Source organism: Geotrypetes seraphini, chromosome 3 (assembly GCF_902459505.1).
Source record: "Geotrypetes seraphini chromosome 3, aGeoSer1.1, whole genome shotgun sequence".
Taxonomy (NCBI): domain Eukaryota; kingdom Metazoa; phylum Chordata; class Amphibia; order Gymnophiona; family Dermophiidae; genus Geotrypetes; species Geotrypetes seraphini.
Genome location: NC_047086.1, coordinates 173308748 through 173332543, shown reverse-complemented (window position 1 = coordinate 173332543; position 23796 = coordinate 173308748). Strand labels below are relative to the sequence as shown.

The 23796-nt window shown below is 43.9% G+C and overlaps 1 protein-coding gene across 3 annotated transcripts in view; it reads left to right on the top strand.

The window, feature by feature from the left end:
- The window catches only part of AHI1 (Abelson helper integration site 1), a 468789-nt gene that overhangs the window by 85097 nt on the left and 359896 nt on the right, over positions 1-23796 (top strand). For all 3 annotated transcript variants that reach the window (XM_033938898.1, XM_033938899.1, XM_033938901.1), the window contains exons 9-10: positions 3842-4027; positions 17014-17169. In XM_033938898.1, coding sequence (XP_033794789.1) covers positions 3842-4027; positions 17014-17169 — 342 coding nt within the window. The remainder of the gene's footprint in view (positions 1-3841; positions 4028-17013; positions 17170-23796) is intronic.

Below are 23796 nucleotides of genomic sequence, written 5' to 3'. Positions count from 1 at the left end.
CTGGAAGGCAGTGAGGGAAACGTAATTGGGAGGGTGGAAGGGATATCGGTAATTGTTAGGCCTGAGTTGAGGGGGGGGGAGAGGACAAAGGCTGGAAACATAGAAACATAGAAGATGATGGCAGAAAAGGGCTACAGCCCATCAAGTCTGCCCACTCTGCTTGCCCACTCTGCTTACCCACCCCCTGTCTATGCCCTAATGACCCAATTTTCTTATCTTGACCCTCGTAGGGATCCCACATGAGTATCCCATTTATTCTTAAAGTCTGGCACGCTGTCTGCCTCGATCACTTGCACAGGAAGCTTGTTCCAATGATCAAACACTCTCTCTGTGAAGAAATACTTTCTGGTGTCGCCATGAAATTTTCCACCCCTGAGTTTGAGCGGGTGCCCTCTTGTGGCCGGGGGTCCCTTGAGAAAGAAAATATCATCTTCCACTTCGACACGTCCCGTGAGGTACTTAAATGTTTCGATCATGTCTCCCCTCTCCCTACGTTCCTCGAGAGTGTAGAGCTGCAATTTGTTCAGTCTCTCTTCATACGAGAGACCCTTGAGCCCTGAGATCATCCTGGTGGCCGCCCGCTGAACCGATTCAATTCTGCCCACATCTTTACTGTAATGTGGCCTCCAGAATTGCACACAGTACTCCAGATGAGGTCTCACCATGGCCCTGTACAATGGCATTATGACTTCAGGCTTTCGACTGACGAAACTTCTATTGATACAACCCAATATCTGCCTTGCCTTAGATGAAGCCTTCTCCACTTGATTGGCAGTTTTCATGTCTGCACTGATGATTACTCCTAAATCTCGTTCTGCTGAAGTCCTAGTTAAAGTTTCTCCGTTCAAGAAGTACGTCCTGCATGGATTTCCGCTTCCGAGGTGCATGACCTTACATTTCTTAGCATTGAAGCCTAGCTGCCAGGTTGAGGACCAACTTTCCAATGTAAGCAGGTCCTGCGCCATATAATTCTGTAAACTGCATTCACTTACTATATTACATAGTTTCGCGTCATCGGCGAATAGTGTTATTTTACCTTGAAGCCCTTGAGTCAGATCCCTATGAATATGTTGAAAAGGAGTGGACCCAGGACCGAGCCCTACGGCACTCCACTGGTTACCTCCGATGTTTTAGAGAGGGTACTATTAACCACCACCCTCTGAAGTCTGCCACTCACCCAATCATTGACCCATGCAGTTAGTGTCTCTCCTAACCCCATCGATTCCATTTTATTTAGCAGCCTGCGGTGTAGGACACTGTCAAAAGCTTTACTGAAGTCCAGGTACATGACGTCCAAAGACTCTCCCAAAGTCCAACTTTCTTGTTACCCAGTCAAAGAAGCTGATGAGATTAGATTGGCAGGACCTACCCTTGGTGAATCCATGCTGACTGGGATCCCGAAGATTCCCTTCATTCAAGATTGTGTCCAATTTGCTTTTAATTAGTGTTTCCATGAGTTTGCACGCTATTGATGTGAGACTCACCGGTCTATAATTCGCAGCCTCTGCCCTGCAACCCTTTTTATGTAGAGGAACGACATTAGCTAATTTCCAGTCTAGGGGAACTTTCCCCTTACTTAGGGAGAGATTGAATAGCTCAGCCAACGGTTTCACCAGGACAATTCTCTGAGCACTCTTGTCTGGTCCCATGGCTTTGTTCACCTTGAGTCTTGCCAGTTCACTGTAAACTTCACCTGGTGTGAACTCAAAATTCTGAAACGGATCTTCTTTGCTTTGTGTTGCCTTCAACTGCGGACCGTGTCCCGGTGCCTCACAGGTGAAGACTGAGCAGAAGTATTCATTCAGTAGTTCAGCTTTATTGGAATCTGCTTCCATGTAACTTCCGTCCGGTCTTCTAAGGCGTACTATCCCGCTTGTGTTCCTTTTTCTGTCACTAATATACCTGAAGAAGGATTTGTCCCCCTTTTTAATGTTTTTTGCCAGAATTTCTTCCACTCGAAGTTTTGCCTCCCTAACTGCCATTTTGACCGCTGTAGACCTGGTCCTATATTCTACCTTTGCCTCTCTTTTCTCCATGCGCTTGTAGGAGAGAAACGCTTTTTTCTTCTCCTTAATGAGGTGCGAGATCTCTGCGGTGAACCATTGGGGTTTATTGTTTCTTTGTCGTTTATTTACTGATTTTATGAAGCGGCTAGTTGCTTCATGTATGGTTGATTTCAGTGTTAACCACTTAGCTTCTACATCATCGGTCTCTGCTTGGTCCTGCAGCGTCCGATGGACGAAATCTCCCATGCGTGCGAAGTCTGTGCCCCGGAAATTGAGTACCTTTGTTTTCGTGTTTGATCTAGGGAAGCCTTTCCTAAAGTTGAACCATACTATGTTGTGGTCGCTGGAGGCTAGCGTATCTCCTACTGAGACCTCTGAGACGCTTTCCCCGTTGGTGAGTACCAGGTCGAGGATCGCCTGGGCCCTAGTGGGCTCCGTTACCATTTGTTTGAGACGTGCTCCCTTTATGGAGGTTAAGAGCCTCCTGCTACCGCTGGTTGTCGCTGAAAATGAGTTCCAGTCTGCATCAGGCATATTGAAGTCCCCTAGCAGTACAGCTTCTCCTCGTAGAGTGATATTCTCTGTGTCTTCAATTAATTCTGGTCCATGTCTTCCAGTTGTCTTGGGGGTCTGTATACCACACCTAGATTCAGGCATTTTTCTCTGCCTCTTGCCAGGTTTACCCAGAGGGACTCCCCGGTGTACTTGACATCTGTGATCCTGGTAGTTTTGATGTCCTCTTTAATGTATAGCGCTACCCTCCCTCCTAACCTGCCCTCTCTGTCCTGACTAAGTAGATTGTAGCCCGGTATAGCCAGGGAGGCAGTGAAGGAAACATAGGAGGAAGGGATACTGGTAATTGTTGGGCCTGAGTTGGAGGGAGTAGAAGACAAAAGCTGGAAGGCAGTGAGGGGAACAATGGAGGGAGAGAGGAAGGGACAATTTTTGGGCCTGAGGAAGGAAAGAAAGCAAGAACTTACCAGACAACGGGGGGGGGGGGGGGGGAGGGGAGGAAGAGGACAAAGGCTGGAAGGCATTGAGAGGGGGAGGTTCATAGGAAGGAGGGAAGGAGGAAGGGACAATTGTTGGGTATGAGAAAGGAAAGAAAGAAATCACCAGACAACCAAAGGTAGGAAAAATGATTTTATTTTCAATTTAGTGATCAAAATGTGTCAGTTTTGAGAATTTACATCTGCTATTTATATTTTGCACTATATTTGTCTATTTTTCTATAGTCGTTACTGAGGTGACATTGCATATTTTAAAAAGTCATCTGCCTTGACATCTGCCCTGTCTTTGCCTACCACTAGACCACCAGAAGGGGGATAGGGTGTAAAGCCTGGCAAGGAGTGTGGGGTTGGGTGCACAGCCTGGCATGGAGAATTTGGTTCAAAATGTTTTTTTTCTTGTTTTCCTCTAAATTTAGGGTGCGTCTTATGGTCAGGTGCATCTTATGGAGCGAAAAATACGGTATATCAATTTTGTTTTTGTCTTCAGTGGTGTATTTTAAGAAACAGTTCAACATTTTTTTCCCATCAGAAAACAGAAGTTTTAGAATGCTTTAATTATGCTTTCTCTTTAAGGGCCCCTTTTACCAAGCTGTGATAGTGAGTTCCGCTAGGCAAATGCAATGCAGCCTATTCAATTTTTATGGATTGCATTGCATTTGCCATGCCGGGACTTGTTACAGCAGCTTTGTAAAAGGGGCCCTAAATGATGTACTTAACCATCTCACCTGTCCTGATAAGATATGTTATCTGAGCATTAGTTACTTTATAATTGAGCTGTATAATAGCTCCAAGTCTTTAATTTAAAGCATCTTTATTTGGGTTTAGCTTGTAGGTGCCAATGGAGTTCGTAACATAGATGGAAAACTCCGTCTGCAGTTGTATCATCCACCTCCAAGATCTAGAATACATCTAAATGCTGTTGAAGTATTTGAGTGGTGGATGAAATACCCAAGACATCATTACCCATCAACTTTATATGTAACTGTAAAAGGTTTAAAGCTTCCTGATCATGTAAGTTGCATAGAAATACTTTATTTATTTTTTAAATCTTTATTAATTTTCAAAGCTAATACAAAGTGCCATGAATTATACAGACATTAATAACAAAATAAGCACTTAAATTCCTAGTTCAATATTTTTTTATTGAGTTTTTTGAAAAAATATAAGAAACAGTTCAAGTACAGGGTATCAAAAAATAAAACAAAACATTTAGTATAACAAATATTCAGTTATATTGTGCAATGTAGAATTGAATCGTTTTAAAAGATCTAAAGTACTAGGACTGTTCATGAAAAGATAATAAAAGAAAAGATAAGAGGAAAGAGAAATTGAAAGAAGAAAGAAAAAGAATAAAATGAGGAAAAAGATGAAGGTAAAGAAAAAGAAGAAGAAGAAGAGAGGAGTGTCTATGAAATAGATTGAACATATGAGTCCAGGAATTTCCAGGGTGATTTACATTGTATCAAACTTTTGGAAAGTCGAATTATATTTTTCTTTTCATAAGCATATGATTCAAATTTATGATACATGCTCAAAGAATTCCACCAAAAGGTATAGTTTAGTAATGAAGAGGACTTCCAATTTTTCAAGATGTGCATAAGGGCAGTCACAAACATTGCATCAATGAGTTTAGGAGGACAGTTAGACTGTGTAAAACAAGGGTGTTGAGATCGGAGAATTATAATGTCAAAGGAAATTTCTTCTGAACAATTGGTAATAGACTTTATGGTGTCCCAAATGCATGTCCAAAAGGAACGAACTTTAGCACAGTGGAAAAGCATGTGATCAAGAGTCCCAGCTTCTTTCATACAATTCCAACATATAGAGTCTTGTTTTAGGTTAGCTTTCCACATCCGAAAGGGTGTCCATACCGCATTCCACATAATGAAGAACATTGATTGTGAGACTCTGGATGATAAAAGAGGTCGGTTTGTCGATGACCAGAAGAGTTCCCAGTCAACATCAGTAAGTGAGGTTGTCAGCATAGATTCCCAATGTTTCATGGAATGAGAGGAAAATGTGAAAGAGTGATCTCTTAGAATACTATAAAAGAGAGATATCGCTTTACCTTTTGATATAGCCAATGTGGACCAGTGATACAAAGTGTGAATGGATGTCATATAATCAAAGCGTATAGACATAGAAGATAACGTCTTAGTAAGAGAAAGCCACTGTGAGTAAGCAGAAGGAGACAATGAGTAAGTAGAGCAAATTGTGACAAAGGGAACAAACGAAGTGAGAGTGGTTATCTGATGGAGAGACCACAAACCAGCCCGCTGCCACCTTTTCCATGAAAGAGATTTACTATTGATTTGGATTTTGGGGTTATTCCAAATGGACAAGAGTGGACTGTCTTTAATTGAAATCTCTGCGATTACGTCAAGTATATGAAGGGCATGCTGCGTTGCACTCAATAAGGAGTATTTTCTCAAAAGTTTGGGCACTGGCACCGTCAACAAGCATGAAACATGTAATGGTGCACATAAAAACCGTTCCAGGTCAAACCAGGTTGGTGAGTCTTGGGTACTAGGGTTAATAATCCAATAGGCTCCATATTTGGCCAATGATGCGATATAATAAAAATAAAAATCTGGTACATTCAAACCCCCATTAATTTTAGAGGCTTTCAGCTTGTCGAGAGCAATACGAGGTTTTTTGTTATTCCACACAAAGTCAGATATTTTCTTATTCAACCAATGAAAAAATTTCTTCTTGCATAAGGAGGGAAGCATTGAGAGGGTATAGTTTATCTGAGGAGTAAGGGTCATTTTGATAGAAGCTATTCTGCCCCACCATGAAAGGAAGAGTGGAGACCAACGAGACAGGGTGTTAAGAACTAAACTTTTAATTTTAGATATGTTTAGATCTTGAGTTTGAATCGGATCTTTATGTATTAACACTCCCAAGTATTTTACAGCTCCGTGTGACCACGTGAAGGGAAATTGGGCGAGATCTGAGGGGTAAATGAGATCATTAAGAGGGAAAATTTCTGATTTTTCCCAGTTAACTGAGTATCCAGAAAGCTTGGAGTAATGAGAGACAATATTAACGAGTGAGGGAAGGGAAGCAACAGGATCTCGGATAAAGAGAAGGACATCATCAGCGTATGCTGCTAATTTGATATGACAATAAGTGGTTTCAATTCCTGTTATTGTTGGGCATTGTCGGATAGCAGAGAGGAGAGGTTCCAACGCTAAATTAAATAGCAGCGGCGACAGAGGGCAGCCCTGGCGAGTGCCTCTATGTAGGGAGAATTTGTTGGAGAGAGAATTATTAATTAAAATGCGAGCTGTGGGTTGATGATATAAAGTTTTAATCCAATCTGTATAGAACGGGCCAAAGTTGTACCACTTTAAAATTTGGAATAGAAAAGGCCATTCAACTCGGTCAAAGGCCTTTTCGGCATCTATGGTCAAACCGATTACGGGATCTGAGAGTGTTTTAGCATGGGCATTAATATGATGAAAGAGGCGTATATTGTCTCCTATAAACCTTTGTTTAATAAACCCCGTTTGATCTTTGTGAATAAGAGAGGGGATCACTTTGTTGAGTCTCAGTGCAAGAAGTTTTGCCATGATCTTGTAATCTAAATTAAGAAGAGAAATGGGGCGAAAGTTTTTAACCAAGGTAGGGTCTCTGTCAGGTTTGGGAATGACTACTATAGTGGCCTCAGTGAAGTTGAATTGTTTGTCTGGATCAGAGTGGAGGAATTCATAGTAAGAAAGAAGATGAGGAGCCAGAAGATTACGAAACTGCTTAAAAAATTCATTGGTAAACCCGTCAGGACCTGGGGCTTTGCCGGTAGGCATAGCTGATATTGCGGCTTCTATTTCAGATACAGTAATTGGAGAGTCCAGTTTCAATTTCACAGAGTCCGATAAGGTCGGATGAACCAAAGAAGCAAGAAAAGAGTCTATCCCCGATTCTGAAGCAGAAAAATCAGATTTATATAAAGTAGTATAGAAGTTTTCAAATTGAGAAGAGATCAGAGACCGGGTTTTAACCATCTGCCCCAATGGGTTTTGAATGGCTGTGATATGTAGGCGTTTGGATTTAGTTTTAAGATATCTAGCCAAAGGGCGTCCCATAAGGTTGTCTCCCATATAATGTCCAGAGGTTGAGATAAAAATATCCCGTCTAGCAGTACTGGAAACTAAAGTGTTAAATTCGTATTTAAGATTTTGTATACGTTGAAAAATAGATGGATCATGTAAGTGGGTAGACATATGTTGTAGTTCTAACTCTTTGATAGAAGATTCTAAGTCTTTCTCTTTTTTCATGGATTGTTTCTTTTTCCAAGAGACGAGGTTGATAAGTTCACCCCTAAGGGAGACTTTATAAGCCTCCCAGACAATGGATGGGCAAATTTCTGGATCTTTGGAGTTAAGTTCGAAGAATTCAGCAGTGAAAGATTGAATTTTGTCAGCTATTTCTGAGTCTAAGAGTAAAGCATTGTTTAGTCTCCAAGAAGAAAATTCTTTGCGGGGGGCAGAGATAAGTAGGTGTAGGGAGGTGGCCGCATGATCTGTAAGAGAGATTGGGTGAATAACATTGTTTGCCAGGTCCTGAATGAGAGAGGAGGATATAAGAAAGAAGTCTATTCTTGAGTAGGTATTATGAGGTGGTGAGAAGTGAGAGTATTCTCTACCCTTTGGATTAAACAAACGCCATGGATCTACAAGGGAGAAGGCATCTTTAAGGGCATGTAAGGCTGTGAATGACTTGGATTTGGAGGGTTTGCAAGAAGATGATCTATCAATATAAATATCTTGAATTTGATTGAAATCGCCTCCAAGTACTAAAGGGCAAGAACTGTATTCTACTAACGCCATCTGAAGGTCTTGGAAAAATTCTGGGTGGTCTAGGACTGGAGCATAAATGTTAAGGAACACAAAGTTCACTGAGTGCAACGCAGCGTGCACCAAGCACCATCTTCCATCCTTGTCCGTCGTAGAAGAGTGAACTACAGGAGAGAGTTTATCATGGAAAAATATTGAGACTCCATTTTTCTTACGCTGGGTCGCAGGAGAATAAAAGTGAGAGGAGTATCCCTTTAATTGAAATTATAAGGCAGCAGCGAGAGGCAGGTGAGTCTCTTGTAAAAAAACCACATCAGGGTGCTTATTAAAAATATAGTTAGCTATCTTTTTCCTCTTAATGGGATGATTTAGTCCATTCACATTAAAAGAAAAAATATGCAAGTCAGCCATAATCTTTTAAATACATTACTATATTGCAGTATATTTTGCACATGTTCAATGTGTGTATATAGCAAAGATAATGTTTAAGGTAGACACTCCTGTCAGAAAGTAAAAGAAAGAGCATATAGGTAGTAGAGAAAAAGTAAAAAATGTCATCACAAAGGATCACATTCTCATATATAGAGTTAAAAATTTTTATGGGTGCTCCTGTGAGCATAAAGATATAACACAAATGGGAAAGCTAACAAAGAACCCCACACCCATACAATATCAATAACTTGAAAATTGGTGTGCTTATCAATATTTGCGATATAACTGAGAAACAAGTGAGTATGTTTGCAGCAAATCATGTCAACGCATTTTTAAAGATTCCAGAAATGCAACTAAGTCTTTAGGGTCAGTATATGAAGATGTGCGGTTGTTTTAGGTCACTTTCATCCTTGCTGGGTACATAAGACCATACTTGGCTCCTATATCTTTAAGCTCCTGTCGATGGGAAAGAAATGCTTTTCTCTTCAAGGCCGTGGATTTGGCCAGGTCTGGAACTATAAAGAACTTTCTGCCTTGGTGGAGAAGTTGAGGTTTAGATTTTGCAGCTGTAAGGATTTGCAACGTGTGTTGAAATCTGAGCAACTTTGCCACTATGGGTCGAGGAGAGGAAGCATGTGATGAAAGATGAGAAGGTACACGGTGAGCGTGCTCTATTTCCAATGGAGGAGAGAAGACAAGACCGAGAGTTTTAGGCAGAAAATTAGACAAGAAGGAAATCATATCAGAGCCCTCTGTTGATTCAGGTAATCCAATGATTCTCAGGTTGGATCTTCTGCTGCGGTTGGAAAGGTCTTCCATGTCTCGTTGCAGGGTGATAATCAATTTTTCATGTTTATTTACTAGCGTTTGTGTTGATTGCAGATCAGCCGTTTTTTCTTCAAGAGCGTCAAGTCGGTGGCGTGCGTCGACAAACTGAGAGTTTAGTTCTTCAATTTTCCCACGGAGAAGCTTTGTTTCCTCGACTTGCTCTTGCACTATGATCCGAATTGACCTAATTTCTTTTAAGAGCAGGTCGAATGAGGCTTCGTCGATTCCCGTCGCCATTTTCTCTGGTGTGTTTGGATCCGGCTTGGTTCTTCTACCGTTGAGTGGCGCGGTTGATTCGGCTTTCGGCGGTTTCGGTGGTGACATGAGGACAGTAGTTGTTGCGGACTGAAATTAGTTGTGGCAGCTGATTTCGGTGAAAAAGCACTTTTATTTTTTGTTAATTAATTTGGGTGTTGGTGTGAAGGAGCCTTTAAGCCATACGTGCTATCTTAGTAATGTTTTACTGGAAGACAGACTTATGCCAAAGGTGGTTGTTGGGGGCGGGGCAAACCGCCGCCGATTTCGGGCTCTTCCGGTGCAGTGAAGGGGGATGCCTCGATCTTCCTTCCCCTTCACTGTGCTGGATTTTTTAAGTGGGTCCTGTTTTCAGAGCCCTCGAGAGGGAGACTTGTGCCGAAGGTGGCTGTTGGGGGCGGGGCAAACCGCCGCCGATTTCGGGCTCCTCCGGTGCAGTGAAGGGGGACGCCTCGATCTTCCTTCCCCTTCACTGTGCTGGATTTTTTAAGTGGGTCCTGTTTTCAGAGCCCTCGAGAGGGAGACTTGTGCCAAAGGTGGCTGTTGGGGGCGGGGCAAACCGCCGCCGATTTCGGGCTCCTCCGGTGCAGTGAAGGGGGACGCCTCGATCTTCCTTCCCCTTCACTGTGCTGGATTTTTTAAGTGGGTCCTGTTTTCAGAGCCCTCGAGAGGGCTGCAAGGCAGACTTATGCCGAAGGTGGCTGTTGGGGGCGGGGCAAACCGCCGCCGATTTCGGGCTCCTCCGGTGCAGTGAAGGGGGACGCCTCAATCTTCCTTCCCCTTCACTGTGCTGGATTTTTAAAGGGGGTCCTGTTTTCAGAGCTCTCGAGAGGGCTGCAAGGCAGACTTATGCCGAAGGTGGCTGTTGGGGGCGGGGCAAACCGCCGCCGATTTCGGGCTCCTCCGGTGCAGTGAAGGGGGACGCCTCGATCTTCCTTCCCCTTCACTGTGCTGGATTTTTTAAGTGAGTTCCTATGTTCAGAGCCCTCAAGAGGGTAGATTTTGATGACTTTTTAATCTTTCCAAGGTCTGTCAGCACGGAGCTCACTCGTTATTCGACCGACTCCATGCGCGACCAAGCCACGCCCCCAGCACTTAAATTCCATTAATAACAATACAGAAGATAAATATCCCTCCCTTCCCATCCACCAAATTAATCAAGAAATAAACCAGAAAGATATCCCCCCACCCACCCTGTCTTGGATATGTATAAAAATAAACAAAAATTAAAACCAAGACCATAACTATATTGAAGTAACAAAAAATGTCAACGGGTCCCAAACCAAATTAAATAATTTGCTATGCCCCAACATATCTGCATTCATCTTTTCGTATTTTTAACCTAAACATAGAAATACTTTAATGCAAATCTGTGTGTACCTTTTGAGAATTTTGGGATAACTTGTAAAAATGCAGCAGGAGGAGCTGCACTTCTGCTATAGCTCTGAAGATTGGTTAAAGATAGTAGATTGAATTCAAACTTTCTTAGTGTCTGAAGATCTAAAGGCAAAAAAACAGTGTGACAAGGTGGTGGCTGCTGCCAGAAGGATGCTGGGCTGTATAAAGAGAGGCATAGCCAGTAGAAGGAAGAAGGTGTTGATGCTCTGGTACAGGTCATTGGTGAGGCCCCACTTGGAGTATTGTGTTCAGTTTTGGAGACCGTATCTGGCGAAGGACGTAAGAAGACTTGAAGTGGTCCAGAGGAGGGCGACGAAAATGATAGGAGGCTTGCGCCAGAAGACATATGAGGAGAGACTGGAAGCCCTGAATATGTATACCCTAGAGGAAAGGAGGGACAGGGGGGGGATATGATTCAGATGTTCAAATACTTGAAGGGTATTAACGTAGAACAAAATTTTTTCCAGAGCAAGGAAAATGGTAAAACCAGAGGACATAATTTGAAGTTGAGGGGTGGTAGATTCAAGAGCAATGCTAGGAAATTCTACTTTATGGAGAGGGTGGTGGATGCCTGGAATGCGCTCCCATGAGAGATTGTGGAGAAGAAAACGGTGACTGAGTTCAAAGAAGCATGGGATAAACACAAAGGATCTAGAATCAGAAAATAATATTAAATATTGAACTAAGGCCAGTACTGGGCAGACTTGCACGGTCTTTATATATGGCCGTTTGGGGGGAGAATGGGCTGGAGAGGGCTTCAATGGCTGGGAGGGTGTAGAAGGGATGGAGTAGGTTTTGATGGTGATTTCTGCAGTTGGAACCAAAGCACAGTACCAGGTAGAGCTTTAGATTCTTGCCCAGAAATAGCTGAGAAGAAAAAATTTAAAAAATTTAAATTGAATCAGTTTGGGCAGACAGGATAGACTATTCGGGTCTTTATCTACCATCATCTACTATGTACTATGCTTTCTTCCTGCCCCCTTTCTTTCTTTCTATCTTTCTTTCTTTCTCCCTGCCCCCTTTCTTTCTGTCTTTCTTTCTCCCTGCCCCTCTTTCTTTGTCTGTCTTTCTTTCTCTCTCCCTGTCCCTTTTCTTTCTTTCTGTTTTTTCTCCCTACCCCCTTTCATTCTTTCTGTTTTTCTTTCTCTCCCCCTGCCCCCTTTTCTTTCTTTCTCTCTCCCTGTCCCCTTTCTTTCTGTCTTTCTTTCTCTCTTCCTGCCTCCCAAGCCACCACCATTGATTTAACCCTTCTTCCCGGACACCTCAAAAACCAGGCCCGTGCAAGTGCCGGGCCTACAAGCTTTCCCTCCCCCCTACCCACCCGACTTCAATTTAGACATCGGAGCGGAAGTTCCGGACCAGCCAGACAGCGATTGGCTGGCCTGGAACTTCCTCTACGACAGTAGAATTGATGTCGGGAGTGGGGTGGGGGAAGGCTTGTGGGCCCGGTGCTTGTGCAGTGGCTGCACGCATCTAGCTTTTGTGGCATTGAGGAAGCAGGGAGAACGCAAAGGCAACATGATGGGCTCCGTGATTGACTTGCGTTGCCCTTGCGATCTACTGGTCGATCACGATCGACCTTTTGGGCACTCCTGCTGTAAGGCTGGTGGACCGCTATGGGTCCATGACATGAGCAGAAAATACTGTCCTAGGACTCTTCTTGTGATGATGCAAACTGGAGGCATGTGGTGCTGGGGGGACCCCGCAAGAAACACTACAAGATAGTGAAGATGAAAACGTGAGGCAAATTGGAAAATCCCACAACGAGTATAAACCTTACTGGTTAGGATTCAATTTCAGAGTGGCACAGGAGCCCTCAATACATCAACTCATTATAGTTATTCTTCTTGGGCTCATATCCTAGCCTTCTGGTTAAATGTAGCTGGTATGCTTACTGCTGTTGAACCTTAGGCTTTTCTTTTTCAAAAAGCAAAAATCAAGACTCAAACCAATCAATAATTCATTTATTACTTATCCTTTTAATGCAGTGTCTCTAGCATGCCCCGACGGGACCCATTTCGCCCAAAAGGGCTTTCTCAGGGGTTCATAGAGGAGCTCTTCAAGTTGTCCGAAAGTCCGATATATGAGAGTCCGCTATATGCAATGATTTTCTGTATGTTTATAAAGGCGCACGGCCGGGACCAGCGGACCTCGTCCGCTATAGGCGAATTTCTGTTATAAATGAATCCGTTATAACGAGATTATACTGTACTAGTCTTTAAGCCCGTTACATTAACGGGTGCTAGAACATATGTGTGTGTGTCTGTCTTTTTTTCTCTCTCTCTCCTTAGCCGCTTTCTTTCTTTCTGCCTTTCTTTTTCCTTGGCTGTCCATCACCAACCCTTGCCTGCTCCCCCTGTCCATTTTCCCTTCCTTTTACCTCCACTGTGTCCACCACCACCCCTTCACTGCTCTCCTTATGCAGCAGCAGCCCTTCTCCCTTTGTTTTACCTCCCCCCTGTCCAGCAGCACCTCTTTCCTTCTCCCCCTGTCCAACATTATTCCTCCGTTCCTTTTTCTTCACCTCCCCTGTCCATCAGCATCTCTTTCCTTCTCCCCCTGTCCAGCAGTAGGCATCCCTTCCTTTTTTATCCTCCCTCCTCCTTCTTATCCCTATGATACTCTTACCTTGCTCTGCCCCTGATCAGAGGTTCCCGACAGCTGCCCAGTTGCACCCATTGGAAAAGTTCCCACTGCCGCATCCCGCACCCCTCCTGACGCGGCTCCCGCTGTCCTTTCTGTCTGTCTCTGTCCCTGGCCCCCTTTGCCTGTCTGTCTTTCTGTGTATCTCCCTGACCCTGTGTCTTTCTTCTTTCCTTTCTGTCTCCCTTCCTCTCTCTGTCTGTCTGTCCAAAGCAGCATTCCATCCCCCTCCCCCTACACCAGTTCCCTGTGCACCTGCCCCTGTGTCTTTCTTATTTTCTTTGTGTTTCCCTTCCTCTCTCTGTCTGTCCAAAGCAGCATTCCATCCCCCTCCATTTCCCTCCCCCCACACCAGTTCCCTGTGCACCTGCCCCTGTGTCTTTCTTATTTTCTTTGTGTTTCCCTTCCTCTCTCTGTCTATCCAAAGCAGCATTCCATCCCCCTCCATTTCCCTCCCCCCACACCAGTTCCCTGAGCACCTGCCCCTGTGTATTTCTTATTTTCTTTGTGTTTCCCTTCCTCTCTCTGTCTGTCTGTCCGTCCAAAGCAACATTCCCTTCCCCTCCATTTCCCTCCCCCCCCCACCAGTTCCCTGTGCAGCAGCATTAGCGTTTCCTCTACCCCCCCTTTCCCTTCCCCTTCCCCTTCCCGCGGGCCGGACTACAAAGGTGGTGATTCCAGCAGCGTGTACATCAGTCTCCACACGCTGCTTCGGGCCCTTCTACTGCCCTGATTTACTTTGGCACGTCCCTGATGACATCATCAGAGACGCGGCAGAGCAAATCAGGGCAGTAGAAGGGCCCGAAGCAGCGTGTGGAGACTGATGTACACGCTGCTGGAATCACCATTCGGGCCCGCGGGAAGAGAAGGGGGTGGGCGGCAAAGGAGAAACGGAGATCGGCGGCGGCGGCAGGAGAAACGGAGAACGTTGTCTGGCTGCGGTCCGCGATAGGCTGGAGGCGATAGGCTGGTGACGTATTAGCGCGCATGCGCACTCCTTAGGCCACAGACCTACAGCGCACAGAACACGCAAATAGAAGTGCGCATGCGCGGCTAGCATTTTATTATATAGGATACCATTTTACTTGCTTAATTTCCACTGACACACATTGATTTAAATATAATATAAAAATTGCATACTTGCTTCTGAATCCAGCCTTGCCATTTTCAGGGTCCAGATTGTAAAAAAAAAAAAATTTGACCTGCATTGTCCCCAATTCCCAGCCACTGAAGCTGCTACTGAAGCCCACTCCAGCTTATCCTTATTTGTCTTGCTTTATATGGGACACAGACAATAGAAGTCTGTTTGGCATTGTCCTCACTTTCCCACTTCTGGAGCTGCCATTTAAGCACAGTTCCTGCGCATCTTAAATGAACTTGATGTATAACTTGATGTGTTAAGTTTTGTTTTGATACTATCCTTTTTTTTCAATTAGGAATCCTTTGGGCTGGGTTCTAGTAATGATGCCTACATCAGCCGACGCCTCAAAAAAAATGGCGCTGTCCGTTTATCAATCATGTGTAGACATCCTTAAGAGAATTGCGGCTTACATCTAACATAGGCGCTGGTAGGTAGGCCAGGGTTTTGCAGGCCTACATTGCTGTCACCTATGTTTGACGAGAATCATGTCTACAGAGACACCTAGTGGTGCCTAAGGTCATTTTCCAGTGCCTGCTTTGACCTTAGGTGCTGTTAGGTGCATCTGTAGATCCAATTACAGCATCCTTTCTTTGTAGATGCCTAACTTACAGCATGATTTATAGAATATAGCCCTTTGTGTCTATCCAACTACACCACAAGAAACAGTAGAATCAATAATACCAATCCAAAACACTTCCACTTTATGAAGGTTCACCATAAAATCAAGTGCAGCAAACATGGAAGGCGTTTTCGATAGGATGTCTACGTCCAAAATTGGATGCTTCCCGCAAGATGTCTAAATACTGATTGAAAGCTATGTTTAAATAAAGATAAAAATGGCCCAGTTAGATGCTTTGTCCAGCTAGACATCTAATTTATTTTGCCATTATATTAAAAAAAGGAAAAAGTCCAATAAGCTATTTGTATGTAGGAGGTTGACAGCATTTTTAATGAACTGGCCCCTCCAAAACTCCCTCAAAATCTACTTTGGGTTCAAATCCCATGCTCCTCCCTGTGACCTGGGCAAGTCACTTAATCCCACCATTGCCCCAGGTACATTAGATAGTGTGAGCCCACCAGGACAGATAGGGAAAAATGTTTGAGTACCTGAATGTAAACCACTTAAACTATAGGTGGTATATAAATACTAGTCTTTTAGCCCGTTACATTAACGGGTGCTAGAATATATGTCTGTCTGTCTGTCTTTCTTTCTGTCTCTCTCCCTCCTGCTGTCTGTCTTTCTTTTTGTCTGTCTCCCTGGCCCCCTTTGTCTGTCTGTCTGTCTCTCTCCCTGCCCCTGTAGCTTTCTTCCTTTCTTTCTATCTCCCTCCTGCTGTCTACCATTTCCCTGTGCAGCAGCATTTCCCCTCCACCCCATTTCTCTGTGCATCAGCAGCATTTCCCATCCCCCCCACTTCCCTGTGCATCAGCAGCATTTCCTCCCCCTCCATTTCCCTGTGCAGCAGTATTTCCCTCCCTCCACTCCAGTTCCCTTTGCAGCAGCAACAGCATTTCCCTCCCCCCACTTTCCTGTGCAGCAGCCGCAGCAGCATTCCCTCCCCTCCATTTCCCTGTGCAGCAGCATTTCCCTCCCCCACCCCTCTTCCCTGTGTAACAGCAGCAGCAGTATTTCCTTCCCCTCCACTTCTCTGTGCAGCAGCAGCAGCATTTCCCTCCCCCCACTACCCTGTGCAGAAGCTGAAGCAGCATTCCCTCTCCCTCCATTTCCCTGTGCAGCAGCATTTCCCTCCCCCCACCCCACTATCCTGTGCAGCAGCAGTATTTTCCTCCCCCTCCACTTCTTTGTGCAGCAGTGGTATTTCCCTCCTCCTCCACATCCCTGTGCATCAGCAGTAGCATTTTCCCCTACCCCCCTTCCCTTCCCGCAGTCTGGCCTGCTCCCTTAGTCCCTTGCCACCCCCCTTCCCTTCCCTTCCCGTGGTTTGACCGGCTCCCTTAGTCCCTTGCCAGAGGTTTTTTTTAAGTTTAAAGGTGCCGTGGCAGCTCCTCTCATGATCGCCACCTGCGTCGGAAGCCTTCTCTGACGCAGGTGCGGCTCATGAGAGCAGCTGCCTCGGCAGCTTTTAAACTTAAAAATAAACTTCAGCCGGGCGTGAAGTGTAAGGGAACCAGCAAGAGAGAGGGACCGTTGTATGCGCGCATGCGCACTCCTGCCGGCCAAGGACCTACAGATCACGGATCACGCAGGTAAGAGTGCATGCGCGCTTAGCGTTTTATTATAGTAGATACAGTCATATGAAAAAAATTAGGACACCACATGAAATATTCAGTTCTTTCTTGAGAAATGGTCACATATTGATGTCAAATCTTTTTTTTTATTTATCTCTGGAAAAGAAAGTGATGTAATTACAGGTAAACAACAAAAATGTTCCTTGATTTGCCATTAAGTTTGTATCCTGTTACACATTGTTCTTAAATGCTGCCAGTGCAGCCTTTTAGATAAAATCTAACCTAAATCTGATTCGTTCTTATTTCCTTAGATATCTCCTTCATCCCGTTCAATGGTAGCTGTTCAACAAGAACAAGGTAGTACATCCTATGGTGAGCTGCAGAGTGAAACTGTTCTAAAAGAGAGTCCATCTACACCAGATATAAAGAAGGCAGAACCTATAAAGTGGACAAGGCTACCTGGACAGGTGATTGTATTAGAGAACATACAAAAACTTGCATTATTATTATTTTTTTGAATTTATGCTCAAAAGCAGGGTACACGGTAGACCCCATATAATGCTGTGGCCAACAGTTGGACTCCATTATTTTATTCTTACATATTACACTGTAGACCCCACATATCACAGTTCACTTCTAACACAATCACTGGTATATACATACACTGGTATATATACAGTGTATGTATTTGCCAGTGGGTTGTAAATACATAACTTATTTATTCTTCAATTTTTGGAACTCTGTCTATCTCAGGGCTTGTCCTTTATTTATTTATTTGTTTTTCCTCCTTCTTTATTCATTTTCAAATTTGACAATAAGTGCGCAAAATAATATATTTCAACAAGTTATTACACAATAGCACTTTGATATCTACTACATAAAAATCTAGTGATACGTTTACCCCCCCTACCTCCCAACCTTCATCATATTTTCAATCAGAATATACACATATTATAGAATATATTATAACATATTATGTAAAATTGTACACAACACCCTCCCCCCTTTGGTGTGCCAAAAGAAGAAGAAGAGAAGAAGTGATGACTATTCACTACAATATTTTGTCAATGGCTCCCATATTTCTATAAATTTAGTATATGTCCTTCTTTGTATTGCTATTGCTCGTTCCATTTTAAATATATGACATAATGTATTCCACCAAAATGTATAACTAAGGTTACTGTGATTCTTCCAATTATTGGTTATGTGTTGGATCTTTATTAACTCTTGAAAAAAAATCAAAATTACAATAACAAAACAACCCCAGTAACCACTGTTCACATAAAGTATCATACATGAATATCTGCACATTAAAATATACCTCCACCCTCCCAATCCCACACTACATCACTCCAGCTTCCCAGATTGTGTTGTTGACTCATCAGTGCACAACCACCAAGTTCTCCTTCCCTACCCTCTCACCCTGAAGCTCCTCAACATTGCCTAGTCAATCAATCCAATGCAAAATCATGTCACAGTCAATAGAGCTCTTGGTAGTTGGACTGTTTTATACAAACGTTAATCAACCCATGTCTACTAAATTTAAATTTCAACCTCCATTTGAATATAGAAGGTGCCTCTGCTTGCTTCCAAAGAGATGCAATAATAATAATAATAACAACAGTTTATATACCTCTGGACCGTGAAGTTCTATGCGGTTTACAATGATTAAAAGGTATTACAGATTGAGTGGAATAAACAAAGTTCTGAGTTAGTGAATAACAGTTCTAAAGTTCATTTGTTGAGGACTAAGATTGTATAAGTCAGTTACCTAAGTACTTCAGGAACTGATGTGTTTTTAGGTGTTTCCTGAATTCCCTATGAGCAGTTGTTCCAGGTCTTTACCCCATAATGCTGCTTGATGTGAGAAAAAGATGTTGGTAATGACTTTTAAATTTACAACCTCTAACTGGTGGAGAAACAAAGTTCGGATGTGAACTTCTCCTATGTCTGTTGGTTGTGAAAGAGAAAAGGTCTGTTATATATTTAGGGGCTAAGCCGTAAAGTACCTTGAAGCAAAAACAATCAAACTTGAACTTCACACGTGCCTCCATCGGCAGCTAGTGTAGAAGTTGATAGGAAGGTGTTACATGATTAAACTTCTTCAGTCAACAAAGTAGCCTAACCGCTGCATTTTGTACCAGTTGCAATCGCCGCATATTTTTCTGGGAGAGTGCCAAGTAGGCGATGTTACAATAATCGAGTTAACTCAGTATGAGGGATTGTACCAGAATTCTAAATGAAGAGACATCAAAGTAAGCTCTGATGGACTGAAGCTTCCAGAGGGTGAGAAAGATCTTTCTAATCAAGGAGTCCACCTGGTCTTTCATGGTCAGACTCTGGTCCAGTGTTACTCCCAATACCTTCATAGTGGGTTGAATGGGATGACTAAGGTTATTGATGCACAGAGATGCTTTAATGTCAAGTGGGTGTGGCGATGCTATAAAAAATTTTGTTTTCTCTGGGTTTAGCTTTAGTCTGAACTCATCCATTGCTCCATCTGATTTAATGACATATTTCGCTGCAGCAAGGCCCAGGCGTTTAGTTTTCTGTTGCCAGTGAGATCCAATCTCATTGTAGTGGCCCAGGAAGTAGCCCTGAGGAGATGCTATGAAGGAGATAGCAACATTGTCAACCTCCTCCTATCCACACTTCCAATACTGGCCCAAGATTGATGGAAACATAGCTTTCAGTTACATAGATGTATAATACCATTGAGTCAAAATCTTATATACATTCTCCTATACCAGCACACAGACAAATGATCTTTTCACTTCCCTAGATATAATAGCCCACTCATCCATACTGAAACCCACCCCTAAGTTTCATTCCCACTTAGCCATAAAAGAGTACCCAGATGACTCCAACCACCTGAAATAATGATTAAACACCGAGAGTGGTCTTGGCATTTCACCCAAAGTTAATCACATATTTTCTCAGTTCTCTTGAGTCCTCTGAAACCATTTTTGGACAGCAATAAAATGTCTTAACTGCTAATATGGGTAACAATCTCCCTCAAGTAACTGATGGTGCTCTTGCATTACCTGAAAAGAAATCATTTTCCCACAATTTAAGAAATGTTAATATTGGAACAGGCCTCGGGATTCCCATCTGGTGAATATTTGTTGTTCCAATCCTCCTCCAAATCGATCTCCCCCCACCCCCACCCCCACCCCACAAGACAGCATGTGTTTCGAGAAAGGGTTAGCGAGAGAAGCCACAATAAGTGGTGAAGCATCATTAGGGGACTAAAGCTCTCTATTCTATGAGTGTGGTGTGTTTTCCAGGCTTACTTCCCATTCCAAGAGCAGTTGCAAATGTGCAGCTAAATAATAACAATTAATATTTATTATTGCTCTTCCTTCCAGCTCCTGACTATTCCAGAGCACTCTAGATGCCAATCTGGGATGTTTACATTCCCAGATAAAAAAGAAAAATGCATGCTGTATCTGCTTCAGCACTGCTCTGGGAACTTGAATGGGCAAAGCCTGAAATAAAACAGCAAATGAAGCAGTATATTCATCTTGATTACAGAGATTCAAGGCCTCTTTAGATAGATCCCTCTAAAACTGATTAATTAGCTTAGAATAGTTATAATGGAATAACATATGCAAATCACTAGGAAGTAGTATCTCCAAGTAGTAAATTACCCAGGGGCTATCTTAAACTGAACAGACATCCTCAACAAGACTAGCTGCTGCGCTGAAGTATGGGCCCCTAATAGTTCAAATTTATCCATAATGATCTTAAATTCTGCTATAACCCCATTAAGTCCAAAATTCTACAAGAAGGACAGGCTCTGCTCAGGCTGATGTACATAAAGTAAAATATCGTTAGCAAATAAAGCTATCTTCCTGTACAAAAGGTTAGACATTGTAGACTGTAGGGTTATTTCCCTTTACCCGCATGGGCTGCAGAAGAGAGTTATAAGTTTTTCACTCTGCCTCTAGGGTAGTTCCTCCCATCAGTCTTTCTCTTCTGCATGTGGCTGCAGTGTGTTAGTCCTGCTTTCTCCAATTTATTATATTTAATGCGACGTAGTTTTGTTTCCTTTCGCGATTCTTTCATGTTCTATGGACATTTGAAATGCTGCCTGCTTGAGAATTCACTGACTTCGGTCTGTAGCTGACAGGCCGATCCCTTTGGGGTACCTGTTAATTTTCTTTCCTTTAGATGCAGCAGATGAATCCAGAGCCCCACCCTTTCTGGATATTGACTGTCGTTTTTTTCTTTTTCAACTTTCGAAGTCTGTTATTATTGATAGTTGTATTTTGTATTATTACCTTTTTAAATTTGTTATGGAAAGAAGTTTTTCACATGCTAAGCATATTGATGGTTATCGATGCTTGGGCAAGGAGCAATACTGAAGATGCAGGAGGTGTGCCAGCCAATAGGACCACCTGTTAATCAGTTTCTCTATCTCCACCTGCTGGTAGATGTGTGCCATTGGTCTCTGGATTCATCTGCTACATCTAAAGGAAAGGAAATTAACAGGTAAGAACATAATTTTTCCTTCCCTCTCTCCAACAAATACAAACTTATCCTCTTAACTGCTGAGTTGGAAAGGAAGTAAATTGGCAACTTACTTTCATTGCCAAAATCAACATTATAAACTGACTGCTCAGCCTAAATACTGAAAATGATTCTTTATACTCTACCATAAAGCGGTTGTATATATGTATACCAGAGATCTATAACTTTTCAAAGTTGATAGGGTTTGTGGCCTTTCCTGTTCTTAGTTCTTTTCTTCATAAGTTTGTGAAAGGCGTTCCACTATTATGTTAAAGTGAATCCAGCTTCAGCCAGTGAAGAGGTCCAGATTCCAGAATACTTTTTTTTTAAACTTAAATATCATGTTGTACAATTGTTTATGTAAGGCCTTAACAGACGAGGGCTGGGGAGACACCCCAGAAAGACACAATTTGCTGAGCTTTTCATATGTTCCTTACTATCTGTATCTAATATAATAAAACCCTAAGCCGCGCATGCGTACTCCCACCTGCGTGCTCCCGTTTTATGTGAGCTGTAGGGCACCGCAAGTAGGAGTGCGCATGCGCGCGAATCTCTCTCTCTTTCTCTCTTCCCCCCGAGGCAGATTTCTGCCGCGGCAGCTGTCGGCAGCTGCAGACTACGGTGGCTGTCGGCGGCTGCAGGCCGCGGTGGCTGTCGGCGGCTGCAGGCCATGGCAGCTGTTGGCTGCCGGCGACTGCAGGCCGCGGCGACTGAGCACGGAGCACGGAGCCACCAGCAGCGGGTGGCGGTCAGCCCGAGAAACCCCTGGTCTACAGGCCGGGCGAGTGTAGGAGGGGCAGGAGAAGCTAGACTGAGGGAAAAAATGATGATGTACAGGGAAATGGAGGGAGAGGGAATGCTGCGGCTGCTGCACAGGAAAGTAGGGAAGGAGATAGGAAGAAAGACACAGGGACAGGGGCAGGGAGAGAGACAGAAAGACAGACAGACAAAGGGGGCCAGGGAGGGAGAGAGACAGAAAGAAAGACAGCAGGAGGAAGAGAGACAGAAAGAAAAAGACAGGGGTAGGGAGAGAAACAGAAAGAAAGACAGACATATATTCTAGCACCAGCGGGAGGAAGGGAGACAGACAGAAAGAAAAGAAGAAAGACACAGGGAAAGGGAGAGACACAGAAAGACAGACAGCCAAAGGGGGCCAGGGAGAAACACAGACAGAAAGAAAGACAGCGAGACAGAGAGAGAGACAGAAATAAAGATAGACAGACATATATTCTAGCACCCGTTAATGTAACGGGCTAAAATACTAGTCCTATATAATAAAACCCTAGAGCGCGCATGCGCTTTTGAAACTTCGTGATCCCTGCCGCTGTGATTTCTGATCCGTGGCCGCATTCCATTTTAGAACGCGGCGGCAGGGATCACTCTAGCCACTCCCCTCCTCCCGCCCTCACTCACCAACCGCTGGAGGAAGCGCAGACAAGCTCTCTCCCTGCCCGCGTCCTCGCCGCCCCGATTGGTGCTGGTGGCAGTTGCCGGGAGGAGGGCTTCATGGAGCGCCACCACACGCCAACACCTTCACAGTCTTCTGAGCCGCGTCCTCGCCACCCCGATTGCCGGCGCTCAGTCTTCACGCTTCCGTGACGCAGGCGGGGATCGGAAAGGGTAAGGGAGCTGAGTCAGCGGGGGTTGGGCTGGGAGGGGAGAGAAGCGGTCTGCCTCGGGTTTTTCAAGGCCTGGCTTCTTCGGGCAGCAGCAGCGTTTACAATTCGCTGCTGTTGCCGGCTTCAGGCCTTCCTCTCTGGCGGGTCCTGCCTACTTTCTGTTTTCAGGAAGACGACCCGACAGAGAGGAAGACCTGAAGCCGGCAACAGCAATGAATTGTGAATGCTGCTGCTGCCCGATGTTCAAGGAGGAAAGGGAGCAGAGGGGGAGAGAATGGCTTGGAGGGAAGAAGAGATGGCAGGGCATGGAGGGAAAGAGGAATGTATGCCAGACCAAGGGAAAAGGAAGGGGGAAAGGAAGGAGGAGATGTCATATGGAACAGAGAGAGAGAGAGGGCAGACATTGGATGGAAAGAGAAGAGAGGGCAGTGAATGGAAGGGGCAAGACAGAGGGTGAACAGTAGATAGAAGGGGTAGAGAGAGGGAGACAGACACTGAATGGAAGTGTGGGGGAGCAGACGGAAGGAAGTGGGGAGGAGAAAGACAAAAGGGCATATGCAGGATTGAGGGAAGAGGATAGAGTTAGAAATAAAGATAGACAGACAGGGGGCCAGGGAGAGACACAAAAAGAATGACAGACAGACAGCATCCAAGGAGAGAGAGACAAATTAAAAAAAAACCAGACAGACATGTACTCTACACCCGTTAATGTAACGGGCTTAAACACTAGTATAATATAATTGAATACTTTTACCCATAGTCAGTGTACCACCAGGTATGATCAGAAAGAGCACTGTCTACCTTACATTTCTCATATAGATCCATCAGAGTCAATCTCCCTTTATAGGCCTTCCTCTTATGTATGTAGATTTACCATAGAAATGTACAATTAATTTCCCTAATTGCTGAACTTTATTTTTTGTATTTTTATTCTACACTATCTGAAGTTCAAGTCAGATTACA